Genomic DNA, 26,866 nt, shown 5'->3' with positions numbered 1-26,866 from the left:
TGAGATGAAGTACAAAAAAAAATGTAAGCTCTAAAAACAAAACCATTTCTACAGATGGTGTTTTGCCATATGGGAAAAAATAAAAGCAACAAGCACTTTTTGTTTAGACACACTTTTTTTTAATTGCTTAAAATAAAAAAATCTGACACCTGTTTTATCTACCACAGCTGTCTGTTTACATTATATAGTCTCTGTTATTACATTGTATTTTATTATATTAAAATATTGCATTGTAGTTATTTGAATTGTTGTTAGCTGTTAGCGGTGGTGTGTAAGCACTGGAATGAATCCACTGCAGGAGTTGCCAGAAGGAGCAGTACAAGGCATCATCCAACCATAATAATAATAATCATTTATTATTTATTCCCTGCCCATCTGGCTAGATTTCCCCAGCCACTCTGGGTGGCTTCCAACAAAATATTAAAATACAATAGTCCGTCATTAAAAGCTTCCCTAAACAGGGACCATCTTAGGGACCACTAAGGATTTGTGTAAGGTTTACTCCCTAGCCTCTTCTCCCGCTATCCCTGCTCAGAGTTTTCCTTCTCCCAGATGGGCTCCCTTCCCAGGTTGACAAGCCACACCTGCCCCTGAAAGTGGCATGACACCTGCTTTAAATGCATAGCGCAATGAGACGAAAAAGTATTGTAGCACCTTCTCTGCCCTGTGCCCTGTGTTCCGTTGTCTGTCAGGTCCGATCTCATGTCTATGCAGAATTCTGCTGGCCAAGCTGTCCACGTCTCGTCGCTCCTGCTCCTCCTTAAAATCCCAGGCTGACTTCTCTCCTCTCTGGACCAGCTATTCCAGCCTTTCCCTTGCTCTCCCCTTCCTTATCTTTTTTTTGTTCCTGTCTCCTGATAAACCTCTGACTCACTAGCCTTCCTTCTTCCAACCCTGCCTCCTCCTCCTCCTTCTTTGGTGATCACACGTAGCCGAGTAAGATTGGCTTCCATGAACACGGTCTTAACAGTGAGTCTGTAAGTGACTGTGGAGGCCAATTCTGGATCCACACATACTTCCACGGTGGGGACACAGGTTTCTGGGCAGGAGTTGATCACGGTGTTTGCCAAGCATGCCTTCCTCTTAGCACGTTTCTCCCTTTCGTCCTGAGTTCGAGCGTCTTCAAAGCCCATGACACCTTTGGTAAAGGCTGTTCTCCAATTGGAGCACTCACAGGCCAGTGTTTCCCAGTTGTCAGTGTTTATACTACATTTTTTAAGATTTGCGTTGAGAGAGTCTTTAAACCTCTTTAAACCAGCATTACGCTTTCCATTTTTAAAGTTTGGAATAGAGTAGTTGCTTTGGAAGATGATAATCAGGCATCCGCACAACATGACAAAGTTGATGTTAAAGAATCATTGCTTCCACTGGTGACCTTTGCTTCTTCGAGTACACTGGCATTAGTTCACCTGCCTTCCCAAGTAATGCGTAAAAATTTTCGGAGGCACCATTGATGGAATCTTTTGAGGAGTTGGAGATGGCATTTATAAGTGGTCCATGTTTCACAGGCATACAGTAAGGTTGGTAGTACAATAGCTTTGTAAACAAGCATTTTGGTTTCCCAGTGAATGTCCTGGTCCTCAAACACTCTGCACTTAAAGCAAAATTTAACAATTCCAAAATACAGATGTGCTTTCACTTTCGCAAGATTGAATATACTGCCTTCGGCTGGTTGATTTCAAAAAATTCCACTGGAAAAAACAGTTGTGTCTATCTGGAGATGGCAGTATTGAGTCAGTGGCTCATGTGTTTGCACATTGCACTCTTTATAAAGATTTGAGGAGTGAGGTTATTACCCCTCTACTATTGTCCATGCCGGGACGCTCCACCATTGCCCCCCTGTCCTTACTTTTAGAAGATCAAGATGATCAGGTGACAGCAAAAACTGCAAGGTTTTTAGCGGGGCAATTAGAATAAGATCTATTATTTGATTGTTGCTATAAACCCCCAAAATATATTTTCTAAGTTTTTACCTCTGTCCTCAGTACATCTTATTTTATTGCTATGGCTAGTGGCTGATGCAAATAAAGATTCCATCTATCTGATCTCTGCACTTTAATCGGGAAAGCTGCGTTCGCAGAGCTCACCGACCCTTAGCTCGCCAAGGTCTCGCGCGCCCTCAGAGGATGTCTGTGGCGCTCCTCCCAAGTTCAAGTGCAAGGCTGGACTGCACCTTTAAGGGGCAGGAGCGCGCGGGGGCCAGCCTACTAGAGGAAGGAGGAGGCTGCTGCTGTAGGTCTGCGCGCTTTGAGCCAGCGTCTCACTTTCGCGTCCTCGCAGCGCTTGCCATGTGGGTGTACGCGCTCGTGGGCGCGCTCCTCCTCCTGGGCATTTGGAGAGCTCTAGGCACCCGGAGCGGCTCTTCCAACCCTTTCCGAGCAGATTCAAGGCGGCCGCCCGCGCCTCTGGTGACCGACAAAGATGCGCGCAAAAAGGTCCTCAAGCAAGGTAGCCACCGGCCAGCCCCAGCTAGCCAACCCCGGCGTGGGGCGCTGCCAGGGTGGCAAAGGGAGCCCCCCCCCAAAAAAAACGGGCTGCTGGGTGGGGGATCAAGTGGCGTGTGAACGATGCCCAGTGGTGGTGGGCAGCGCGGGAGTTCTTAACATGTTTACTCCAGAGTAAAGTCTGTGTTCAATGGGGTTTACTCTCGGGTAATAAGAGAAGGGCTCCTGCTGGTTTCTGTTGCTTCGTGCCCTGTTGAGTTCAGCTCTTGCTTTGCCTGCCAGAGTTCAGCAATCTGGGGAAAAGAATCTGAGTTAGAGGTGCAATAAATCCTTCCTGCTGCCCCCTAGCTCTTCCTGGACCCTGACTACTGCAAATTTCTCCCCTTGCACAGGCGTAGCCAGGAATTTTTGTCACGGGGGTCAGGCCTTTTGTGGGGGGGGGGCAGAACCTCAGCTATGTATTTTTATTGTTTTTGTTTTCCTGGGGGGCAGCTGCCCCTCCCTGCCCCCACATGTCTGCCTCCGTGTCCCCATGTCTCACTTTGACCTTAACTCTGCCCAACACTTTGCTCCCACAAGCATCCCCTTGTCACTCTTATCATCCGACACCCCTCCTTAAATCCTTAGACTGACATCCTCTCTCGTCTCAAATCCCACACATGCTTCTAGTCCCTACAGGTCACTGGCCTCCCTCGCCCCGCTTTCCACTTTTACATGAGCTCCCGGACCTTTGCTCTCCCAATTTGTCAGCACCTTCCGCTGTCCAAAGGTTTCCTGGCCTTCCAAGCGTGCCAGGGACTCTCCCGGAATACCAGCACGGTGTTTGGGTGCGACTTAAGGGGGTGGGAGCACTCTGGAGCCGGCCTTTAGGGTGGAGGAAGTAGCAGCATCCCTGCTAGTGCCTTCAATAGCCAACCTCCAAACCTCTGCAACACTTCAGGGATTAAAATGGTGGGTGGTCCTGCTCCCCTCCTCCTTGCCATTTCCAGAGATTTCAGCACTCTGGCCAGGCTCCCCTGCCTTGCAGTCGATGTCATCACTGCCTGCTGGTGCCAAGGTCCTGTGCTTTTACAACCATCACCCCAGTCAGCCAATACGGTAGTTGAACTCTTGCCCAACCGTGTTCATAGCACATGGGCAAAGGAGAATGATATTAGACTGATGCCAGGTGATTGACAAATGGATAGCCCTGTCTAGGTGTCAATAATCCCTGGGGTTTGGGGGAGGTCACGCTCTTGCCTGCTCTCTGAATCTGGTCCTTCTCCTGCCCTGTCCCCTGCCCTCCGGTTTAGGAGAACTAATCAGATTGACCCCAGAGTTCAGTCTACTGTCAGTTTGTTTCACTGAGGCAAAAAAAAGCACACCAAGCACAAAACATCCCAAGCGTTCAACCATGTGCTCAGTGAGCACAAAGAGAGAGAGAGAGCTTTGAATGAAAGGGTGTGCTGTGCTGTTTTTAATTGTAATTATCTGTATGTTTTAAATAGTTTTATTTTTAGCTCTATCAAAAATTTTATTGTATTGAATTATTGGGGGTTTTTCCTATGTTTTCAGCTGTTCTTATTTTTATCTGTATGCCACCTTGTGTCCCTGTCAGGGGAAAAGGTGGGGTATAATTAAATTTATAATTATAATATACATTATACACATATTGACATACACATATCAAGCTCTTTCTTGCAATGAGGGACCCTGGTTGGCCTCACGTGGAAGGTATGTAGGGCCCTTCTCATGGTTGCCAAATGACACAGCCAGCAGATGTGCGTCTAATCCGTACGTCGACATCAGGTGCCAACTCTAAGCCCCACTTATCTGGCCCTCCGAACTCTCCCCTGTCCTTGCTTTGCACCTCAAAGGATTTTGCCTTGCTGGAATATGTCCTGGGAGTCTTAGAATGCTTCTTGCTTGTCTGGGTGGAGGTTAGAAAATGGGAGGAGGAAATGTGGCCCTCAGGCTGAAAAATGTTCTCCACCCCTGGATTAGTGTGATGTAGAAATCAGAAATCAATGGCTAAGTAGTTCTCTCCCAAACGGTGGACTAGCTACCATTCTTAAGCAGTTGCCTAAACAGGAATGAGGAAGGAAAGGCCTTCGTTTTATATACTGTAATCTGGTTAAATTAACTGCAGCTAGTGCCTTGTAAAACAGACACGATGTGCCGCAGGTGGTTTTTACCTTTCGGTTGTCGCTTCACATTAATGGAAATACAGCCAGCAGGCAAGGAGTATGGATCAAGCATGCATATATAAAAGCTAAATGCTGCTTTAACAGAGTCATCGGTTCTCGCCCTTTATCAGCTGGTGCATAAGGGCATCGCCTAACAATCAAGTCTCAAGATCCGTGGCAAAATTATGAGGTCCTCGGTGCCTTTCTTTTAAAGAAAATTTTGTACATTGAGCAACTTTAATGGGGGTGGGGAATTTTGCAAGATTTCCAGCTCATCGGGTATTTTTGCTTTTGAAACAAATCTTTTTTAAAAAACGTGAACAGTAGGAAGCTGTCATGGGCAGAATCAGACCAGTGCTATGTCTAGTTCAGTACAGTCGTACCTTGGAAGTCAAACAGAATCCATTCGGAAGTCCTTTCGACTTCCGAAACGTTCAACTTCCAAAGCACGGCTTCCGATTGGCTGCAGGAAGCTCCTGCAGCCAATCGGAAGCCGTGGAAACCCTGTCGGAGGTTCGGCTTCCGAAAGAACGTTTGGAAACCGGAACACTCACTTCTGGTTTTCGATCGTTCGGAAGCTTGCTAGGGTTTCAGACAAGGGTCTTCTCCAGTGGTGGCCATTTTAATGGAAACCTTGAGCTGTTTTGCAAAGAGAGAGGAACCCGGTAGGGACTTTTTGCTTTACATTGACAGTAGAGGAGGGAAGCAGCTGTAGTATCTTAGACAGGTGAAGACCAGAGGAAGGCGAAGGAGGTTCAGTCGTAGGTGCAGAGCAGATGTAGAAGTTGTAAGTGTTTGCAAACAGCTTGGATGTGGTATAGCAGGAGAGGGGAGGGGAGAAAATAGTGCATTCTTTGGAGACATGGGAACATTCATTTTGGTCATACTCACCTGGAAAAAAATGGAAAATCCAGGATGAAGGCCCAATAGAAAGCACCAAGAATTGACAGAATTGATGAACTATGCTGAAGAGGAGGTCTTTAATAAAGAATGGGGAAAGTTTGTAATTTATTTTGAATGCTATTGTAAACAACTACGTACATACGTTGGTAGGACTGACAGAAAACTTGTAAAAAATTTGAACTATGGATTGAGAAAGAATTCATGGTGTTTCAAAAGAGATGCAGAGGGGAAAATCATTACATTAAGATCCACAATTGGGGGGGGGGTGGAGTCAGAAGGGATTATATGTCTATATATTTAATTCATTTATGTAAAATAAATCTCCTTTCCCTTCCTTCAGAGAAGTGTGACTAGTCCAAGGTCACCCAGTAGCTGCATGTGGGGGAGCAGGGAAGCGAACCCAGTTCACCAGATTACTATTAGTCCACCGCTCTTAACCACTACACCACGCTGGTTCTATAAGAACTTTATAGGTCAAAACCAACACCTATCTTGCCTGGAAGAAGACGAGAGAGAGAGAGAGAGAGAGAGAGAGAGAGAGAGAGAGAGAGAGAGAGAGAGAGAGAGAGAGAGAGAGAGAACTGATTGATCCTGGAGCACTGATGAAACGCCCTCCTTTCAACCACTTCAAAATGGCTCCCTCATTCTAAAAACAAAAAGACCTGTATGTTTATGTGTGTGTTTTCAGCTCTGATCTTGTTCGTCGTCCATTCTTGTATTGGGCTCTCCTCCTGGATTTTCTATTGATTCCCCCAAAGTAACATTTCCATGTCTCCAAATAGTGTACTCTTCTTCCTCTACAATGATGCCGAGTTATTCATGCCTTTTGTTTCTCTTTCCCCTCCAGGCTTCTCCAGGGACAAGGTTCCTGACAGCCTGGACGCCATCGTCATTGGAAGCGGCTATGGGGGCCTGGCGGTGGCTGTGATGCTCTCTAAAGCTGGGAAGCGTGTGCTGGTCTTGGAGCAGCATGGGAAGGCAGGGGGCTGCTGCCATACCTTCAACGAGAAAGGTTTTGAGTTTGACGTAGGTAAGGTGACCTAGTCAGGCTGGGCATGGGCCGGAGCAGTTATGACTATATATATATATATATATATATATATATATATATATATATATCCTTGGACTTGTAATGAGGACTAAATCTTGCTTGTACTCCCAGTATGTTTTGAAGCACAAATCAAAGTGTTGGTGCTGACCTTTAAAGCCCTAAACGGCCTTGGCCCATTATACCTGAAGGAGCGTCTCCACCCCCATTGTTCTGCCCGGACACTGAGATCCAGCTCCAAGGGCCTTCTGGTGGTTCCCTCCCTGCGAGAAGCGAGGTCACAGGGAACCAGGCAGAGGGCCTTCTCGGTAGTGGCACCCTCCCTGTGGAACGCTCTCCCATCAGATGTCAAGGAAATAAACAACTAACTGACATTTAGAAGACATCTAAAGGCAGCCCTCTTTAAGGAAGTTTTTAATGTTTGACATTTTATTGTGTTTTAATATTCTGTTGGGAGCCGCCCAGAGTGGCTGGGGACACCCAGCCAGATGGGCGGGGTATAAATAATTTTACTATTATTGTTATTATTTAATTGCATTAGCTTTATACGACCTCTAAATTGAACCAGTAGACTGCATTTTGCACCAGTTGATGTTCCCAAATCATCTTCAAGGACGGCCCCATGTACAATGCATTACACCAGTCAAATCAGGAGCTTACCAGAGCATGGAGTACAGTAGGACTGGCTTTGGGTCTTGGTTCAGAAACTGCAACTAGCGCAGAATACTTTGACTGGTGGGGGCAGCTTCCCAGCAACAGGTAAAAACAGCGCTGAACGCTCTGCAATGGCTGCCAATGTGCCACCGAGCCAGATTGAAAGTGCTTGTTTTGACATATAAGGCAGCTCAGGACCCAGATACCTGAAAGACCACCTGCTCCTTGATATACCTCCCTAGGCTTTGAGGCCTTTGGTGGTTGCCCTTCTCAAGCGGTGACTCATGAGGGGGCATTCTCAGAAGTGGCAGCCCAGCTCTGCCCTTCCTTCACAGATGTGAGCAGCACAATCACTTAATGGTGTTTCAAAACAAAGCAGCTCTCCACCCAAAAGTGGTGTGCCTCAGTTGGATGATATGGTTTCAGTGCTAAATAATTTAATTTTTTTTTAAATGAGAGCATTAAGACTAAAACAGGTCTTGCATGATATCTAGCACAGGGCTGGAGTACCTCAGGTCTGTAGGGTCAACTATGGCCCTCAGAACCTTCTCCAGACCATGTGTTCCTCACTGACCCTGCTTCACACCCCAAATGTTTTTGCTTGGCTGGAATCATAGAATTGTAGAGTTGGAAGGGACCCTGAGGGTCATCTAGTCCAACCCCCTGCAACGCGTAGCCGTCCCGTGCGAAAATGCAAGCTTGGCGTTATCAGCACCGTGCTCTATCCAGGCATATGTATGCTTGAACTCTGACAATGCCTCAGTGCTTTTCTGGGTGGAGGATAGAAAGTGGTTTGCTGTACACAGGTAACATTTAGATAGAATTGTTCTACCCACCTTTGTCTCTGCCCCACCCACTAGTGGCATGTGGCCCTTGGAAGGGTTGCCCAGAAGGGAGTGTGGCCCTCAGGCTGAAAAGGAAGCAAATCCCTTGATCTAACTTGACGTTCTCTCCCTCACTTGAGCGCTCTCTTTCTCTCTTTCCTTCTTTCTTTCTTTCTCTCTCTTCTCCTTCCCTATCCTGTCCAGCTATCCACGTCCTGTACTTTAAAAGTCCCCTGGACACATGATATCCAGCATCCTTAAATCAAAACTACCTGTGCCACAACCAGAAAGCAGGTAATGTGTCAGGCCCACTCTGTTGGCCATACTGGCTTGTGGTTCCTTAAATTTATTTTTCATATCTTCTGCATATCCAAATTAACCTGATTTGCTCATATATTCATCTTCTTTAAATATACACTCCTATAAAACTGCAGGTTATTACAATAATCCTGCCAGTGTTTTTATCTGTTTGCAATTTATCTGTAAATATTCAATAAACCATTTCCATTCCTTTATAAAAAGTTGATTTCTTATTCTTCCAGTAAGTTTCACCATTTCTGCATATTCCATAGGTTTTTGCATCCATTTTTCCTTTGCTGAGACTTCTGCTTCTTTCCATTTTGGGGCAAGTAACATTCTTGCTGCTGTAGCAGCATAAATGAATAAGTTTCTATACAGTTTAGGTAGTTCTGTCCCTATAATTCCCAAAAGAATTATATACAGTATATTTCTTTTGAGATCCCACCTTTCCATGAAAAAAAATGAAATCAAAGCTCCAAGTATATTTTTTATTTTAAAAAAATCAAATTTAAAAAAAGCATAACCCTAAAAGCAAAGCAGTAAAACAGCACCATAGCTACCAAATCAATTATTTCAGATATTATGCTGGTATTTTATTAAGCTAGTTCATTTTATTCATTTAAAAAGATATATATGCCGTAAAATATCTAAATATCTAAGCCAGGCATCCCCAAACTTCGGCCCTCCAGATGTTTTGTACTACAATTCCCATCATCCCTGACCACTGGTCCTCTTAGCTAGGGATCATGGGAGTTGTAGGCCAAAACAGCTGGAGGGCCGCAGTTTGGGGATGCCTGATCTAAGCAGTTTATCTCTAAGTCCAGATAAGTATACCCCTCCTAGATCCTAAAATTTAGGAGCTACAGTGGTACCTCTACTTACGAATTTAATGTGTTCCGAACACACATTTGTAAGTCGAAAAAATTTGTAAGTCGAATCCCATAGGAATGCATTGGGAGAGAAAATTCGTAAGTAGAAGCAATCCTATCTAAAAATTCGTAAGTAGAAAAAAATCCTATCTAAACCGCTTCCAAGATGGCGGACGGAGCTCCATTTGTAAGTAGAAAAATTCGTAAGTAGAGTTATTTGTAAGTGGAGGTACCACTGTAATCTGTTGCTATTGTTCTTTCACTATAACGCTTCGTGGGTTGTCTTCCAGGGATCCATTACATAGGGCGGATGCAAGAGAATTCTTCCCAGCGCATGATTGTTGACCAACTTACCGACGGGCAGCTCCAATGGGCCCAGATGGACTCTCCCTTTGATACTGTTATTTTGGGAGATCCTGGCAACTGCAAGAAGTATTACCTATACAGTGGGAAGAAGAAATATACAGAAGGCCTAAAGAAACAATTTCCTGGTGAAGAAGCTAATATTGATAGATTTGTGACACTTATAAAGGTAATCCTTTTAAAAGTGGTTCTGGTGAAAGGCCTCTTAAACTGGCTCTCGAGTCTTAATAGGTTTACATTGATAAGGTTTCTTTTAACCAAAAAACCCCAGTTGATTTATTACATTTATATAGTATATTTTCCTCCAAGTTGCTCAAGGCAGTGCACCACACTTCTCCCCTCCCTATTTTATCCTCAGAACAACCTTGTATGGTAGGTTGAGATGAGAGGCAGTGAACGTACCCAAAATCACCCAGTAAGTTTCATATGCTCTTCCACTCAGTTATGGCCCCACTTTGCTGTTTTGCTCTACAGCCACTTCCTTGTGCTTAGCAGAAAAAAATGCCAAAATCCTCAGCCTTACTGATGTCGTCGTTTTTTAAAAAAAGAATTTTTATTCAGTTTTTTAACAATTTAACAGCGCATAACACTTATACGTTCTCAATCTAGATAACAACTAAGAAACATTTCTGATCGAAATATAATAGTACAGTGGTACCTCAGTTTTTGAAAATAATCCATTCTGGAAGACCGTTTGAGTTCTGAAAGGTTCAAAAACTGAAAAGTCAGCAGCTGACAGCTAGGCCTCAGGATCATGCACTCAGCAGAACCCATGTGGCATGTTAGACATCTAAGGCGTGTTCGAAAACCGAAGCATTTACTCCAGGTTTACGGTATCCGTAAACCAAAATGTTCATCAACGGAGACGTTCGGAAACCGAGGTACCACGGTATAGCTATTTAGTTAACATCAAGAAAACAAAGCATAAAAGAAAGAAGGAAAGGGAAAGCTGGGAAGGGGAAAAACAAGAAGAGAGATGAAGAATCTGTTTGTTGAAAATCAGACATTTCTTATGTATGTTCAGGGCCGGTGCGTCCATTTAGGCGGACTAGGCCATTGCCTAGGGCAGGCATCCCCAAACTTCGGCCCTCCAGATGTTTTGGACTACAATTCCCATCCTCCCCGACCACTGGTCCTGTTAGCTAGGGATCATGGGAGTTGTAGGCCAAAACATCTGGAGGGCCACAGTTTGGGGATGCTTGGCCTAGGGCGTCAAAATGGAGGGGGCGCTGCCGAGCCTGCCCCGCAATACCCCCGCGCCGCCGCCACCTGCCCGCTCCCCGAGGAGCTCACAGCGTCCCCTCCACAGGCGAGAGGAGCGCGAGCCAAAAGGAGAGCTCAGCGCCCTCCCGCCTTTGGAGGGGACTCCGAGAGCTCCCCAGCGGTGGCCGCAGTGAGCGAGCGGCAGCGGTAGTGGCGGCAAGCGCCCGCAGCCGAAGCCTTCAGCTATGGGCGCTGCCGCGGCCGCCCACCCGCTCGCCGAGGAGCCCCCAGCGTCTCCTCCACAGGTGGGAGGAGCGCGAGCCAAAAAGAGAGCTCAGTGCCCTCCCGCCCACGGAGGGGATGCTGTGAGCTCCCCAGTGGCTGCAGTGAGCAAGCGGCGGCAGCGCCCGCAGCTGAAGCCTTCAGCTATGGGCGCGGCTGCCGCTGCTCACTCACTGCAGCCGCCGCCGCTGAGGAGCTCAAAGCGTCCCCTCCACAGGCGGGAGGGCGCCGAGCTCCCCCCTTGGCCCGCGCTCCTCCCGCCAATGGAGGGGACGCAGGGGCATCAGTGGCGTGTGTGCGTCATGACGCATGCACCCGGGGGGCGCCAGAAAGAGTTTTTGTCTAGGGCGCAAAAAGCCCTAGCACCGCTCCTGTGTATGTTCATTAACATTAAGATGGAGGTCCTCTGCTGCCTCACTGTGTGCCTCACTGTTTTTCTCTCTTTCTCTGCCCCTCCACCTTGCAGAAAACTGCCAGCGGGAGCACCTACATGGGGATTCTGAAAATGCTCCCGATGCCCTTGGTCTGGTTTGTGCACCACACTGGCCTGCTGGCCTGGATCTCGCCTTTCTTTAGAATGTCAGTCAAAAGCCTTTCAGAAGTGGTGGCTGAGCTGACGGCAAATGCAGACCTGAGAGCCGTCTTCAGTTATATCTTCCCTACCTATGGTAAGCGATATGCCCTCCCCTGCCATCTGAAATTAGCATATGTTACATAAGGACAGTCCCTTTGCCCTTTCTAAGGAGGCAAAAAGGAGCCTCTTCTATGTGTGGGTGGAACTTGACAATGAAGAGAATATCAACACGGCAGCCGCTGATATCAAGAGTCCAGGGTCTCCTCCTTGCCTTTGTAAAGGTAAAGGGACCCCTGACCATTAGGTCCAGTCGTGACCGACTCTGGGGTTGCGGCGCTCATCTCACGTTATTGGCTGAGGGGAGCCGGCGTACAGCTTCCAGGTCATGGGGCCAGCATGACAAAGCCGCTTCTGGCAAACCAGAGCAGCACATGGAAACGCCATTTACCTTCCCGCTGTTGTTGTTGTTTAGTCGTTCAGTCGTGTCCAACTCTTCGTGACCCCATGGACCATAGCACGCCAGGCACTCCTGTCTTCCACTGCCTCCCGCAGTTTGGTCAAACTCATGTTCGTAGCTTCGAGAACACTGTCCAACCACCTCGTCCTCTGTCGTCCCCTTCTCCTAGTGCCCTCCATCTTTCCCAACATCAAGGTCTTTTCCAAGGATTCTTCTCTTCTCATGAGGTGGCCAAAGTATTGGAGCCTCAGCTTCATGATCTGTCCTTCCAGTGAGCACTCAGGGCTGATTTCCTTAAGAATTTATAGGTTTGATCTTCTTGCAGTCCATGGGACTCTCAAGAGTCTCCTCCAGCACCATAATTCAAAAGCATCAATTCTTCGGCGATCAGCCTTCTTTATGGTCCAGCTCTCACTTCCATACATCACTACTGGGAAAACCATAGCTTTAACTATACGGACCTTTTCCCACTGTAGTGGTACCTTTTTATCTACTTGCACTTTGACGTGCTTTCGAACTGCTAGGTTGGCAGGAGCTGGGACCGAGCAACGGGAGCTCACCCCGTCACGGGGATTCGAACCGCCGACCTTCTGATCAGCAAGCCCTAGGCTCTGTGGTTTAACCCACAGCGCCACCTGCGTCCCCCTTGCCTTTGTACTGTCCAGTACTTGTCATTGTGTTGAGTTTTCCCGGGCCTACAAATGACAGCCTATAAGGGTAAAGGGGGGGAGAGCTTAGCATGATAACCTCTTGTCATATGTTGAAATTGACCCTATGTCACCAGCAGAGAAGGGACAAAGAGACAAAAGGCCTTTGACTTCACCTTCTGCCTGATCCTTTTTTTTAACCGGGGTGCAGGCTGGGGGTTAAACCTAGGACCTTCTGCATGCATGCAAAGCATGTGCTCTGTCAATCCACTCTTGATAGATTCAAAGAACCACTGGATTTAGCTTACACCAGTGCAAACAGGACGAGACGAAATGGATTATAAAAATGTTCGTGCAAGTAACTTGCAATTTATTGCTGAGACGGGATAGTAACCAGCACAAGACCTTGACACATGCAAAGATGAGCAAAACATTGTGATTAATGGAAACTACGAAGAGCACAGTATCTGTAGAAGCCATAACATGCTTGGTTTTGTTTTGAGAAAGATGCTGATAGGAAATAAGTTTCTGATATGAGACCTCTTCTGGCATTCAGAGAATATATATGTGCAGGAAAGCTGTATGCAAAGAAATCTTTTTCCGCTTTTGTTTACACAAGTTTCAGTTCTTTTGCTTTGTCTTACAGGGGTGATTCCTGCAGAGTGCAGCTTCCCTTTGCATGCAATCCTTGTCAATCATTTCTTGGAAGGTGCCTGGTACCCTCAGGGAGGTTCCAGTGAAATTGCATTTCACTCCATCCCCATCATTGAACGCACTGGAGGGGCTGTCCTCACCAAGGCACCTGTGCAGAGAATCTTGGTGGATTCACAAGGAAAAGCCTGTGGTGAGTTGCTGCCTGGATAGAGCTCTCTGTAAGAGTCATCGTGATATGTGGCTAAGATACCAGGCTAATAAGTCAAGCTCCTGGTTCAAATACATACCTGCCAAGTTGCTGTCGGAGAAATAAGGGACCGGGCGGAAGTAGCAGACCGGAAGCAGCGCTGCCGCCATTTTGGAACTGGGCGGAGCATGCTCAGAAGTGACTTTTGATGCTGCTTTGCCCAGTTCCAAAATGGCCCCCGCTCCAGAAGTCGCACTGCAGCCATTTTGGAACTGGGCAGAGCAGCATCAAAAGTCACTTCTGAGCATGCTCCGCCCAGTTCCAAAATGGCCGTCGCGCCAGAATAAACCTGGGAAAAACAAAAATATCCATTTTTTCAGCTAGGAACAGCTGGAAAAACGGGGATTTCCCGGGGAATACGGGAGACTTGGCAGCTATGTTCAAATATAGACTCTGCCATGAGTTAGCTCAATTATCTTAGGTAAGCTTCTCAGCCTTGTACCCTCCCCATTTCCGACATGAGGATAATACTGATCTGTCCTACAAGGTTATTATTGTAAGGATTATAACAAGGTGATATTATAATATGAATGCTAATGTGCTATATAAATATGTGTTTAAGTCTTAATAATGTTATCTGTTCTCTCCAAGCGCTTGGCATAGATAGACCCACTTTGCAAGTAACACTAAGCCCCATATTCATCAAATGCAGAGCTGTTTCTGTTCTGCTGCAGTTCAGCTTCCAACCAAAAAACCCCATTGTTCATCTCACTGTCTGATATGGCGAAATTTTACATAATTAATTGCAAAATTAATTTCGTATGGGTTGCACTCTTCCACACCCTTTATTTCAATGCCAAGAAAACTCAGCAAATGGGGAAAGGGGAAGAGGAGACTCTTATCTTCCTAAGAACTAAGGGGAAAAAGAATCCTGCCAAAGCTCTTCCCACCCACATTAAACTTCCTTAAAGACATATAAGCTGCTTACCTGCTTAAACCCTCCCTTTTAATTACACTGACCCTCCTGTGCTGGTGGAAATCATATCAGTATTTTTTATAAATATCCTCCAGCATGCAATACATCTAAAAAAAAATATGGCTGATAGCATGACTTGCCTTGCAAGGTTGTTGTAAGAATTAATGGAAACCCTTGCAACATTGAGGGCCACCCCACAAAAAAACACCTTTTTTAAAAGTACCTCCTTACCCATCAGTTTCTAGCTTCTACCTAGAAATGGTCATTTGTTGAGACTTCCCTGCGACCAGCAGGAAATGATTCCTCCTTTTTTCTTGTTTAGAGAAATCTAAAAGAAATCTTTTATGGACTACAGTACATACATTTTTGCATCTTTCAGGTGTAAGCGTAAAGCAAGGTCAGGATCTTGTCAACGTCTATGCTCCTGTTGTGATTTCTGATGCCGGCATCTTTAACACCTACGAACAGCTCCTGCCAAAGGAATTGCGAACTTTGCCAGGTAAGAGGACACAGGACAATTTGTGCTTCCACTATTGTAGATGTATGGTGGACTTGTGTGGTGTGTGTGTGTGTGTGTGTGTGTGTGTGTGTGTGTGAGAGAGAGAGAGAGAGAGAGAGAGCATAAAATGCAGACATCTTTGCCAGTTTTCATTCCACAGGGTGGGTGGGTTTGCCCACACACACACACAGAGAAAGAGAGTTTTGTAATTTCCAGCATTATACTGCCAGTAACTACAATTTGCATTTGTGGGTTTTGTTTTGTTTTTTAGAAAGACTACATATCCTAAAGACGTAAGAGATCAAAATATACAATCCTCAACTGATTGTGCCCTTTGATTCAACTGCTAGGAGGAGCTTGCATTTTGTGTGTGCGCTTAGCACTGAATGTAGCATAGCTGGTAAATGTTGCTTTCCCTAAGCTTTCCCATAGTAGACTTTTGCTGTTCTTGGGCTGCTCGTATCAGCCCCAGACAGCTAGGGATAATAGGAGTAGTGATTTACCATCCGGAGGTCCACTCTTAAAACAATAAGTCATTCTTGTCTGTCTTCTCGAGCCTTTTGTTTCTTCCGTCCTCTTTATTACTATACTGTTAGCCTAGGCGTTGCTTGACTTAAGCCTGTCGTTTTCCTCCAGTTTTCCTGTCTGGAACAGCTGTTGCTTGGATTCTTAACTCTGCTTCATCTGTCCCACTTCCTCCCTCCCTCCTTACACCCCTCTGTTCCTCTTTGGGCAGGTGTTCAGAACCAGGTCTCTAGGATAGATCATAGCGTCGGAGGATTCTCTGTCTTCATAGGACTCAAGGGTTCCAAGGAAGAATTGGGGTTGGAAGCCAAAAACTACTACGTCTACCCACACAACAACCTCAATGAAGCGTAAGTTGCAGCAGTTGAGAACCCTGTTGGTTTGCGGTGGTTTGGTTTGGTTTTTTTAAAAAACGGCAATACAAGTTAATCCAGCAGGCCTCTTCTTAAAGTAAGTTGTGTTCGGAGGGCAAATCGGTGAAGAATGCAGCCAGAGGTTCAAGGCATGGAATCTTAGTGCACCATTTCAAATTAGATACTTGTCATGTTCAGTTTCTGTTAATTGGTTCTCATGGGAAACTTACAGGTTCTTGCTTCATACAATTACCGGTAACTCAAGGCAGTGTCAATTTACTCTTGGCAGAAAGCCAAGGTCTGCCTGGCCTGGAAACTACTCTGATTGGTTAATGACCAGCACTGAACTCTGTTATCTAGGAATGCTAGCACAGTTGTTTCTTGTTGGGTGTTAGGAGTAGGAGTGCTGCGTATGGTTGGAGAGAGAGAGACAGAGAGGATTTATTTTGCTTTGCTTTGTATGCAGAAACTCTGCTGCTTTTATTTTCTTTTAATAAATCTTGCAAATAGTTATTCTGCGTCTAGCCGACTAGTCATTTCCACCTCAACTAGCTTCTGCGCTGTGCAGGAAAACTCTGCTACATTTGAGCTAAAGCCACTAGAGCTATGCCTGACACTTCAAAATTCTAAGATGTCAGTAGGGGTGAGTAATGTCCATTTTGTTTCTTTAGCTACTGTACCCACAGCCCCCCAAACAACCTTGTACATTGGCTCTGAACTCAAGCATGCAAGATACACTTGACTGTGTTTGGGTTGGGTACATCTGAATTTAATGTTCACGTCTTTTTCTACTGGCTCAACCAAACTTTTTTTCTTTTTCTTAAAATAAAAACCTAGAATCATAGAGCTGGAAGAGACCACAAGGGCCATCCAGTCCAACCCCCTGCCAAGCAGGAAACACCATCAAAGCATTCCTGACAGATGGCTGTCAAGCCTCTGCTTAAAGACCTCCAAAGAAGGAGACTCCACCACACTCCTTGGCAGCAAATTCCACTGTCGAACAGCTCTTACTGTCAGGAAGTTCTTCCTAATGTTTTCCTGACCATGAATATTGAGAACTACAATCTGTTCACAGGAGAATGTTTTGGATTTTGGTGCAGAACGTGACTCAGATCAGCACAATGGATATGGCCTTTACCTCAGGAAAGATTGTGGTCAGGGCTTGAAAAGAGACACTGGCAACTAAAAGTTTTGGCCTAGCTAGCCAAAAATCGTAGATATTAGAAACTATGCCGCCTTTAACTGTCCGGAGATTCTTTTTATTTTTATTTTTGCCTCCAGCCTATATTTAGATGTTTAAAAGAGATGATAAGAAAAACTAGAACAACACAGTGAAAGAAATGAATGTATGTAATGGGTAAATGCAGAAATAATTTTTTTAATATATATATTTACTATAATACAAAAGTGACACATTAATAAGTTTTGTGAATCAAAGCTCAGGCAAAGTTTTCCTTCTTGATAGGTTCACTTCTTACATTAATTCTTCAAGAGAAACTGCTCCAGAAAAGATTCCTTTTCTGTATATTGGCTCTTCATCAGCAAAGGATCCCCTGTGGGAAAAGAGATACCCAGGTACAGTATTTGAACAAGTGGTGCAACTTTATTCTTTTTTAAAAGGGATGGGGGGGAGGGAGAAGATTTGGGAATTTGGGGCTCCAGGAAGGCAAGTAGTAGCCCTTGGCTTAATTTCATGCATGTGACGAAGAGGGAGGAAAAGGTAATAATAGTAATAATTTATTACTTTTACCCTACCCATCTGCCGGGCCTCCCCATCCACTCTGGACAGCTCCCAACAGAATATTAAAAACACAATAAAACATCAAATATTAAAAACTTCCCTAAACAGGTCTGCCTTCAGGTGTCTTCTAAAAGTCAGGTAGTTGTTTATTTCCTAAGGCTGAAGGGATGATAGAAATAAACCGAAAAAAGAGGTGTCCTGCCCAGTTTGGATTCTGTTCCTGCTCACCGCTGTGGCCCTGAGGGAATGTGGACCTCAGCATAAAAACAGTTTCCAGTCCAGTCCCTAATCAAAGACCGGCCTGGGGATCTGGCCAATGGTCCATCTAGCACAGCATCCTCTTCTCACAGTGGCCAGTCAGGTGCCCATGAGAAGTCTGCAAGCAGGGCATGAGCACAAGAGCGCTCTGCCCACTTGGGATTCCCAGCATAGCTGTCAAGTCTCCCGTTTCCCCCGGGAAATCCCCGTTTTTCCAGCTGTTCCTAGCTGAAAAACGGATTTTTTTGTTTTCCCCCGATTTATTCTGGCGCGGTGGCCATTTTGGAACTGGGCGAAGCATGCTCAGAAGCGACTTTTGATGCTGCTATGCCCAGTTCCAAAATGGCTGCAGTGCGACTTCTGGCGTGGCGGCTATTTTGGAACTGGGCAAAGCAGCATCAAAAGTCACTTCTGAGCATGCTCCGCCCAGTTCCAAAATGGCGGCAGCGCTACTTCCGGTCTGCTATTTCCAGCCCGGTCCCTTATTTCTCTGACAGCAACTTGGCAGGTATGATTCCCAGCAATTGGCATTTGGGGGCATTGTGCCTCTCGGCCACAGAGGTAGAACACAGCCATCGCGGTTAGTAGCTGTGGATAGCCTTCTCCTCGATGAATTTGTCTAAGCCTCTTTTAAAGCTGTCCCAAGTTGACAACCATCACTGCCTCCTGTGGGAGGGAGTTGCATCGTTTAAATATGCCCTGTGTGACTTTTTTCCCCAAGCCATCCTGTTTTGCTTCAGTCTGGGTTTGACTCAGGATGGTGGGCGTATGAGACAGAGGCCATAGTCATGAATGGGCTGGAGATCAGTTAGATCAAGGCAATGAGAGCTGATGGCAGAAGGCCTGCTCAAGGACAGGCTGGAGGTCAGACAGATACTGGACTGGATCACTGCAGCAGCATAAAGAGACAGAGTCTGCATTAATACTCTAAGGGGGAAATTACTCAAACTACCAGCCTAGAAGAAATGGGTTTTGTAGGGCTTGCTTCCAACAGTCAAGAAGGAAGTTTCTGCATGTGCTGTAGAGGGAAGTGAGGGGCAGATGGGACCCAGCCTGGGAAGGTAACCCATCTAGGAGAAGGGAGACTCTGATCCTAAACCTCCGCTGCCTTGTGGAAGAAGAAAAGGCCAAGGAGTAAACGCTATACAAACCAGTTGACCTACAGCTTGCCTGGGTTCTTCAAGATGTGGATCCTTATATTACTCTACAGGTTGCTAAATTCATAACAGCCGTCCTCTTGTACAAGAGGCGGAATGGAATGTTAGCTGATTATTGATAGTTATAAGAATTTTCTATAATGACGTCAGATATTGATTTTAGCGTGGTGCCTGATATTTTAATCTTAATCTTAAACTTTTCTTTTTGAATTGTTAATATTTGTCCCTGTGAGCTGTGAATTGTGTTATATTATTTGAGGCTTGTACGAGTCCGCTGTTTTATTTGTTTTGTTTTGTTGTGTTTTATGATGGGCGTAAAGCCGAATAAACATCTTTGCTTTGCTTTGCTTGCTATACAAATCCAGAGTACAGTCCCTAAGGTGGTTGGATGGTGGCAGGGCCGTCTTAAGCGCCCCTGGTGCCGTGGTGCGCCGGATCCCTCCGGCGCCCTCCCGCCCCGTTTCCCAGCGCGGCTGCCACAGGCGCTGCTGTGCGGCGGGCGGGCGGGCAGGCACAGCGCGGTTGCCGTGGGCGCGCAGCTGCACGGCGGACCGGCCGGCCAGCGGGCGGGTGCAGCTCACGACGCCCTCCTGGTGGGCAGGCACCGTGGTGCCCTGCGCCACCCAGCCTGGCCGTAGGGCCGGCCCTGGATGGTGGCTTGTATGACTCCTTAAGCTGGTGCCAAACATATTGCTCTGCTTTCCTTTGGACCCACATCAGTGAGGCTGAGAAAGGGGGTCTTGTCCTCTGGGCAGCCCAGGAACTCCATATGCACCCTTTGGTGCTGCTAAGGCACCTTTGTGACTTCGCCCTGGATGAAGACTCTGTTGTTTCTCAAGACAGTTGGATTCCAACAACTGCTTCCTCTTCAAAGAGCTGTAACAGCTGCTGGGAGCATTCAGGCCAATTCTGCAGCCTAGAGGACGCCCTTGCTGTATGGAGCCTGGCTGCCTGTGGTGGAAGAAGCATGATGCCACAGGAAGCCCCAGCAGGAGTCGTATCCTCACTTGACACCTTACAAATCTGTGCATATAGGATTGTGAGATGCCCCTTTGTGGCAACTACAGCGCTGATGAATGCTTTGCATCTCTTTTGTTATAGGCAAGTCCACTCTAATTGTCCTGACGGCTGCAAAATACGAATGGTTTGAGGAATGGAAGGAAGAAAAGGTTTCTAAGAGGGGAGCGGTGTATGAGGCCTTCAAAAACAGTTTTGTGGACAACATAATGGAAACGGTTTTGAAAGTTTACCCTCAAATAAAAGATCAGGTAAGAACACTTGTACCGTGTCGTCAAAGTGTGGTACATCAGAAAAGAGCCAACTTCCCAGGTCTGTAGATAACTTTAAGGATGTTGCTTTTTGGAATTGTTTACATAAGCACCTGGTTTTGGCATTCCTTATGTCTCCTTATGGAGATAGCTGCCCCTGTCCTTTTGAGGTCAACGGAGGAGAGATGGTCTACTGCAGGGGTCAGTAACCTTTTTCAGCCGTGGACAGCGCAAGTAGATAAATAGGTACCGCTGCAGCGGGAAGGTAAACGGTTTTCTGTGTGCTCTGGTTTCCGTCATGGAGTTCCGTTGTGCCAGAAGTGGTTTAGTCCTGCTGGCCACGTGACCCAGAAAACTGCCTGCAGACAAATGCCAGCTCCCTCGGCCTGAAAGTGAGAAACCCCATAGTCGCCTTTGACTGGACTTAACCATTATGGGGTCCTTACCTTTTACCTTCCTTTGATGCTGTTTCTCATCCTGGGTATGAACTTTGCTTCACACACATAGCTTAACCACAGCTTCTTCCACTGCCTTGTGGTTATGAGAGTTCCCATTATTGTCTGGAACATTTTCTGTGGGTATTTCGTGGTCAAAAAAGGAAACTAACTTATGTTGCAACCAGCAGCATTGCTTTGACTTGCCTCCTCTCCAACTACCACCACACATTCTTTTAATAAGCAAGTAGTAAACTGAACTCTGCTTCAGTCCTGTTGACCACTTATTTGATGTTTCACTGGTTACGTGTTCGTCCAGGTCCAAATAACCCTTTTAAAGCCTTAAAACAGTTGGAGACCAGCCTGTCTACGACCTTTGTTCCACTTTGGAGTTCAGATCCACCACTGCCTGAGATAAAGGAGAGGGCCTTAGCAGTTGTGGTACCCAGGATCTCGAGAGAAGTACGCCCGGCCCCTTTGCTTCCTGCTTCTAGGCAGAGAGTGAAGGTTTGGTTTAAGTGGCTTTTTTTCAGAATCTTGGTTTTATTGCGTATTCCGTTACTGGCTTTAAACAGATGTTAGTTTTGCTAGCTTGCTTGTCTTTAGGCTGTATTTTGCTTCCTATAATCCTGGTTTTTATGCAAGCCAGCTTTTATTTTATTTTGTCATTCACTTTCTGTACAGCCCTTCTGCCAAGGCAATCATAGTTGAATATACTAAATAAACAAACGAACATTACGAAAGGCAAGTGGGACCTACAGCCAAGAGTTGCCATGTAGTGTTTTCAAAGTGGCTGGCTGCACCGTTCCATTTCCCCACCCCAGCATTCAGTTTGCATTCTACAGGCCCTGAGCACTCATTCCTCCCTCCCAATGCTGCCTTCTTTTTTAATACCTTTATTTTATTTTATTTGTCCTCCTGCAAACCTTTTTTTTTAAAAAAAAAATATTTTATTAAGGTGATTTCAGTTAAAAGAAATAAAGTGATACGGAAAACAAAGAAGGAAAAGCAAGAGGGAGGAAAAACTACAAAAAAGATACATATAAAAATGAAAATAAACACACACCAAAAGCAATATACGATATTCCCATACATTCTTGTATAGATTGGCATAGTGTTATTGTCCTAGTGCTTATGTAAATGTTAACAGCCTACTACATTTTGTATAAATTCATTCCAAATGTTATCATATTTATCCATACAGAGTTCCCCCAAGCCTGCTGTTGCCTGCTCTTGTACGGTGATGGTGACATTTTGGCTAACTAAGGGTCAATGTTCAGAGAATGGGTTTAGTGTATCGTATGGATCAGGGATGGAGAATCTCTGCCCTCCATCAGCTATGGCCAATGGTCAGCAATGATGCGAGAGTTAGCATCCAGCAACATCCACAAGGTCAAAGGTTCTCTGTCCCTACTGTGTAGAATAGGACTCTTCCAGAAACATGGTTTTGGATTCTTCCCTTCTGCCTTCCACGGGGCAAATAGGTCTTGAGTAGTCCAATGGAGGTGGAGGAGTACCTTTCCCATTTTTTGTCTGATGATGTGAAAATGAATTAGCAGTAATAATGCTCCCCGGACACTTGATCTTTCTCTGTTCAGATTGCGTGTGTCTCTGCGGGAACTCCTCTCACCAATAAGCACTACATAGCTTCTCCGCGAGGAGAGATGTACGGCATACACCACAGTATGGCTCGCTTCCAGCCGGACTTCATAGCAACAGTACGACCTCAGACCCCTGTCCCAAACCTCTACCTTACAGGTAAATGCCACCTCCTTACTTATTCCAGTGTACCGCAACTATTGGCCGTTATAATTACTTTTATTTATTTTAACCTGCCTCATCTCAAGGGCATAGAATAAATAACTTTTCTGCACTGGGCCCGTGTTCAAGATTTGGAGATCTTCTTGCTAATTGGCAACAAAGGCAGCAAAAGCGAAATTCTAAAACGAGAGCAGAGTTGGGTGCTGCTGTCTTTTTCAATGGCATGAACACGACACAGTAGCACAAAAACTACATTAGTGGGGCATGCATTAGGGAGGGAGTGGGCAAGCAGAATAGTTTCCTAAGTGGGTCTTAGTTGGCATTTGAGCATTCCTTACACTTGCCCCAATTCCTGAGGCCTTTGTGGTTTGGTTGGACAGGTGGACACAGATAACTTTATTATTATGCTTTATCATTTTCAATTTTACAATATCTGCACAAATCAAGACAAACAAATGATACATTGCACATCGACTTGCCATCGACTTTCCATGGTTCATTTCAGTTTTCCTTTTCTGCTGCATATTCTAATGGTTCCTTATTCTTTCTCCTCCAGTTTTTCCTCCGTTATATAATTTTCCTGCATTATATAATTTTATTGGGCCCACCCAATATTTTATTCAATTGGGCACCCCTGCTCTCCACCAGTTTATGTACCTTCCCCCAGTGGGTTGTGGGCACACAGCCAGAGACTGCATCTGTGTGGAAACTTCTTCTGCTGCTTCCTTTTCAATAGGGGACAGGCGTTCAGGACATTCTAGAGAGGCTGGGGAAGCCCTTGGCCCTTCACTTGCCCTTCACTTGCCTGACCTGCCTCTTCTTCCTACCCATCCTGTGCTCCACCCTCCAGCTCTGAATCTTCCTCTGCCTCTGATTCTTGCCAGCTCACTGGTATAGGTCCCTGCAAACCACTGCCCAACCCTCTCCTGAGTCAGCGTCTAGCCGGTCCCTGACATCTGGCTACACAAGTCCCTTATGTAGCCCCGTGATGCTCTCCCAAGCGGAAAGTATGTACATTCCTGGCTGTTGACAAGGGGATGTGATGAGCAAAAGGATAGACCGAGTAGAGACTGACAAGTCGCTCTGATGTCTTTGTTTTCTCCTAGGTCAGGATGTCCTTTTAGGTGGTTTCGCAGGAGCCCTTCACGGAGCCATTCTCTGCGCTTCTGCTGTCCTGGAACGTAACCTCTACATCGACTTAATGTGGCTAGGCAAAAAAATCAAAGCCAGCGATGCCGAAAAGAGAAACTAAGCCTTCGGTCTCTACCACACAAATGAGATTTCCTCCTCCCTCCTCCCTTATCAGGGATCTGGAAGCTGCCTGCTTTTCTAGGTTCTTCATGTCCCCAGCAGGGGATGCTAACTGGTGCCAAAACTATACGCCTTAGTGTTATTGCACTCTGTTCCAGTGCTTGAGTTTTTGTATTGGTGTGGAGAAAATGAGCTGCTTCACCCATGCAAATTGCACGTGTACTGAAAAGAGGCACAAACTGGACGGCGCATTTAGTTAACACACACACACACAACACTTCTGCAGTCACAACTGCACTTTCTCCAGCTGCCACTTGATAGAAATAGGTGCAACTGTCTCCATGGTTCACCTGGTTCATGTCTGTGCTTTTTGACGCTCTTGTAGGCCTATGTCCACGTCAGAAAGGAGAAGATAAACAGGCTTAATAATGAAGAATGGATGGTTTTCAATGCATTTCATTATAGGGGAGGCCAGGGTGTCTTGTAACACTATCATCATCATCATTTTATTTGTATGCCGCTTTTCCACAAAAAGAATCAGGCTCAAAAAAGAAAACAGGAATACATCTCAAAATCAACCAGTGCCAAAACAATTTTGTAATAATACAGTGGACCCTCTAGTTACGTACCTCACTGGAGACGTAACTTTTGGGTTACGAACGCGGCAAACCCAGAAGTATATACTTCCCGGTTTTGCCATGCGCATGTGCACAGAAGCACTCAATCAAGCTGCATGCATGCGCAGAAACAGCGCCTCTGCCTACGAACTTTTCGGGTTGCGGACGAACCCCTGGAATGAATTTAATTCGTGTCCGGAGGGTCCACTGTATAATAAACCAACAACATAATAGCAGACATAACATTAAAAGAGCAATGTTTCAGTCCTGTAATTATAGCATTAACAGCATTACACTTCTCAGCAATAGCAAAGTACAGTGGTACCTCAGGTTACAAATGCTTCAGATTACAGACTCCGCTAACCCAGAAATAGTACCTCAGGTTAAGAACTTTGCTTCAGGATGAGAACAGAAATTGTGCTCTGGCGGCGCGAGGCCCCATTAGCTAAAATGGTTCTTCAGGTTAAGAACAGTTTCAGGTTAAGAACGGACCTCCAGAACAAATTAAGTTCTTAACCAGAGGTACCACTGAAATGGTTTTGACACATTCACCTTCGCCTTAGAAACACCTTTCTTTCCCAAGATGTCGCTGGCAGTATAAAGATACAAGGACCAGGAAATGTAGGCTGATGTCAAGTCAGGACAAGTTGAACCCGAGCATTTAGTCTTCCCTTTCCACACACCCCATCCAATCTGTGTCTCCATTCCTTGAGACAGATAAGCACCTTGCTCATGCTGTCCCTGTCCCTCCCTTTCCAATTACCCTAGTATTAAGGTCTCTGAACCTCCAAACCTCAGCCATGTACACTGAAGCTTTCTTGCCCCAGGCTTGCATAAAGTTCAGGCCTCCACTGCATGCTGCCTGGCCCCATAGCACTTGCCTTCATTCCACAGAAGACAACCTCCCCGCATCTCTTTTTCTCTGCTCCTAAAGTGGCTGCTCAAGGCAACAGGGCATTGCATAGCCTTTGTAACAACAAGCCGTTTTGTTCTTCTGTACTGATGCTTCAACCAGCAAAGACATTTTAATTGCTTTCCACGATATTGTGTAAATAAACTGTATTCATTTCTATTGCGTCTGTTGGTTCTTGCTCAGGGTAAGCAAGACAATATCAGTATTCGTAACGTAATTGGGTCTATTGCCTTTGCTACCTGCCGACACAGCTGACTTGGATGGGGCAAGGCAGGGCAGATGCCCTGGCAGAACTCAGCTGACACATCCACTGGTACACTGGTGCCACCTCCAGGGGACCCTAGGTGCCTGGGCACCCACAAAATTTTCACTGTGGGTGCCCGGCCTCTGCCCGCGGCTGTCCTCTACCTTACCTCCAGTGCCATGGCAGCAATCGGGCTAGGGCCTCCACCTCCACTTTTGGGCCTGCTGCAGCCACAGATGTGCACGAATGGTCTGCTATTCCGCCCCCCCCCCTCGGGTGCTGCTATGGAAGCATGGAAGCAGCATGCAATGAATTGATGGCACGTCGTGTGCGCTGCTAGGCACCCATGGTCTGGGGTCCAAGTCGGCTCCTCTGCACTGTTGTGGCCATGCATCCCCAGCCTTGTTGCTCCCCTGCCCCAGCCCAGTTCAGGTCATAGCTGCCAAGTACCCAGTTTCCCCTGGGAAACCCCCGTTTTTACTTACCTTTTCCCGATGGTCCCCCGTATCACTTCGTCTCCCGTTTTTCTCCGTTATTTTCTCCTGCCGGCGGCCATTTTTTTCTGATTTGCCCTTCTATGGGCACAAAAAATGACCACCGCCGGCTTCAAAAGTCGCATCTATGCATGACCGGAAGTGCGTAGGCGTGACTTCCGGTGTCAGAAGCGGCCATTTTTGTGCCCATAGATGGGCAGGGCGACACTGGAAGTTGCGTCGACACACTTCTGGTCATGCGTAGAAGCTACTTTTGAAGCTGGCGACGGCCATTTTTGGTGCCCATAGAAGGGCAAAGCAACACCGGAAGTTACGTCGACGCAACTTCCGGTGTCACACGGCTGCCGGTCCCGGATTCTGCAGTCCGGGACTTGGAAGGTAAGTTTCAGGTAGGTATGGTAAAGGTAAAGGACCCCTGGATGGTTAAGTCCAGTCCAAGGCGACTATGGGGTTGCGGTGCTCATCTCACTTTCAGGCCGAGGGAGCTGGCGTTTGTCCACAGACAGCTTTCCAGGTCACGTGGCCAGCATGAAGAAACTGCTTCTGGTGCAACGGATCACCGTAACAGAAGCCAGAGCGCACAGAAACACCGTTTACCTTCCCGCCACAGTGGTACCTATTTATCTACTTGCACTGGCGTGCTTTCACACTGCTAGGTAGGCAGGAGCTGGGACAGAGCAACAGGAGCTCACCCCGTCGCGGCGATTCGAACCGCTGACCTTCTGATCGGCAAGCCCAAGAGGCTCAGTGGTTTAGATCAGGCATCCCCAAACTGCGGCCCTCCAGATGTTTTGGCCTACA

At 46.3% G+C, this 26,866-nt stretch overlaps 1 protein-coding gene across 2 annotated transcripts; it reads left to right on the top strand.

Annotated features, from left to right (window-relative positions):
* Positions 1 to 2,162: 2,162 nt before the first annotated feature.
* On the top strand, positions 2,163 to 25,486 carry LOC118097111 (all-trans-retinol 13,14-reductase). Of its 2 annotated transcripts, XR_015946954.1 has the most exons (12): positions 2,208 to 2,448; positions 6,360 to 6,542; positions 9,498 to 9,739; positions 11,522 to 11,723; positions 13,380 to 13,577; positions 14,930 to 15,049; positions 15,786 to 15,924; positions 17,393 to 17,502; positions 20,185 to 20,351; positions 22,384 to 22,543; positions 23,653 to 25,211; positions 25,259 to 25,486. XR_015946954.1 is itself a non-coding variant. In XM_035139722.3 (11 exons), exons 1-11 carry the CDS (start codon positions 2,289 to 2,291, stop codon positions 23,796 to 23,798), a joined length of 1,827 nt encoding a protein of 608 aa, XP_034995613.2. In that variant the 5' UTR covers positions 2,163 to 2,288; the 3' UTR covers positions 23,799 to 25,486. The 2 variants fall into 2 exon arrangements, 1 of the variants encoding a protein (XP_034995613.2); XM_035139722.3 differs by having other exon boundaries at positions 2,163 to 2,448; positions 23,653 to 25,486.
* Positions 25,487 to 26,866: the final 1,380 nt, after the last annotated feature.

This window comes from Zootoca vivipara, chromosome 14, assembly GCF_965207765.1.
Source record: "Zootoca vivipara chromosome 14, rZooViv2.hap1.1, whole genome shotgun sequence".
NCBI classification, from domain to species: Eukaryota; Metazoa; Chordata; class Lepidosauria; order Squamata; family Lacertidae; genus Zootoca; species Zootoca vivipara.
This window is presented reverse-complemented; position numbering and strand designations above follow the sequence as displayed.

Coding starts and splice junctions, on each gene's coding strand:
- LOC118097111 (XM_035139722.3), top strand. CDS start 2,289: ATGTGGGTGTACGCGCTCGTGGGCGCGCTCCTCCTCCTGGGCATTTGG. Junction 11,724..13,379: donor TTATATCTTCCCTACCTATG/GTAAGCGATATG, acceptor TTTGTCTTACAG/GGGTGATTCCTGCAGAGTGC. Junction 13,578..14,929: donor TTCACAAGGAAAAGCCTGTG/GTGAGTTGCTGC, acceptor TGCATCTTTCAG/GTGTAAGCGTAAAGCAAGGT.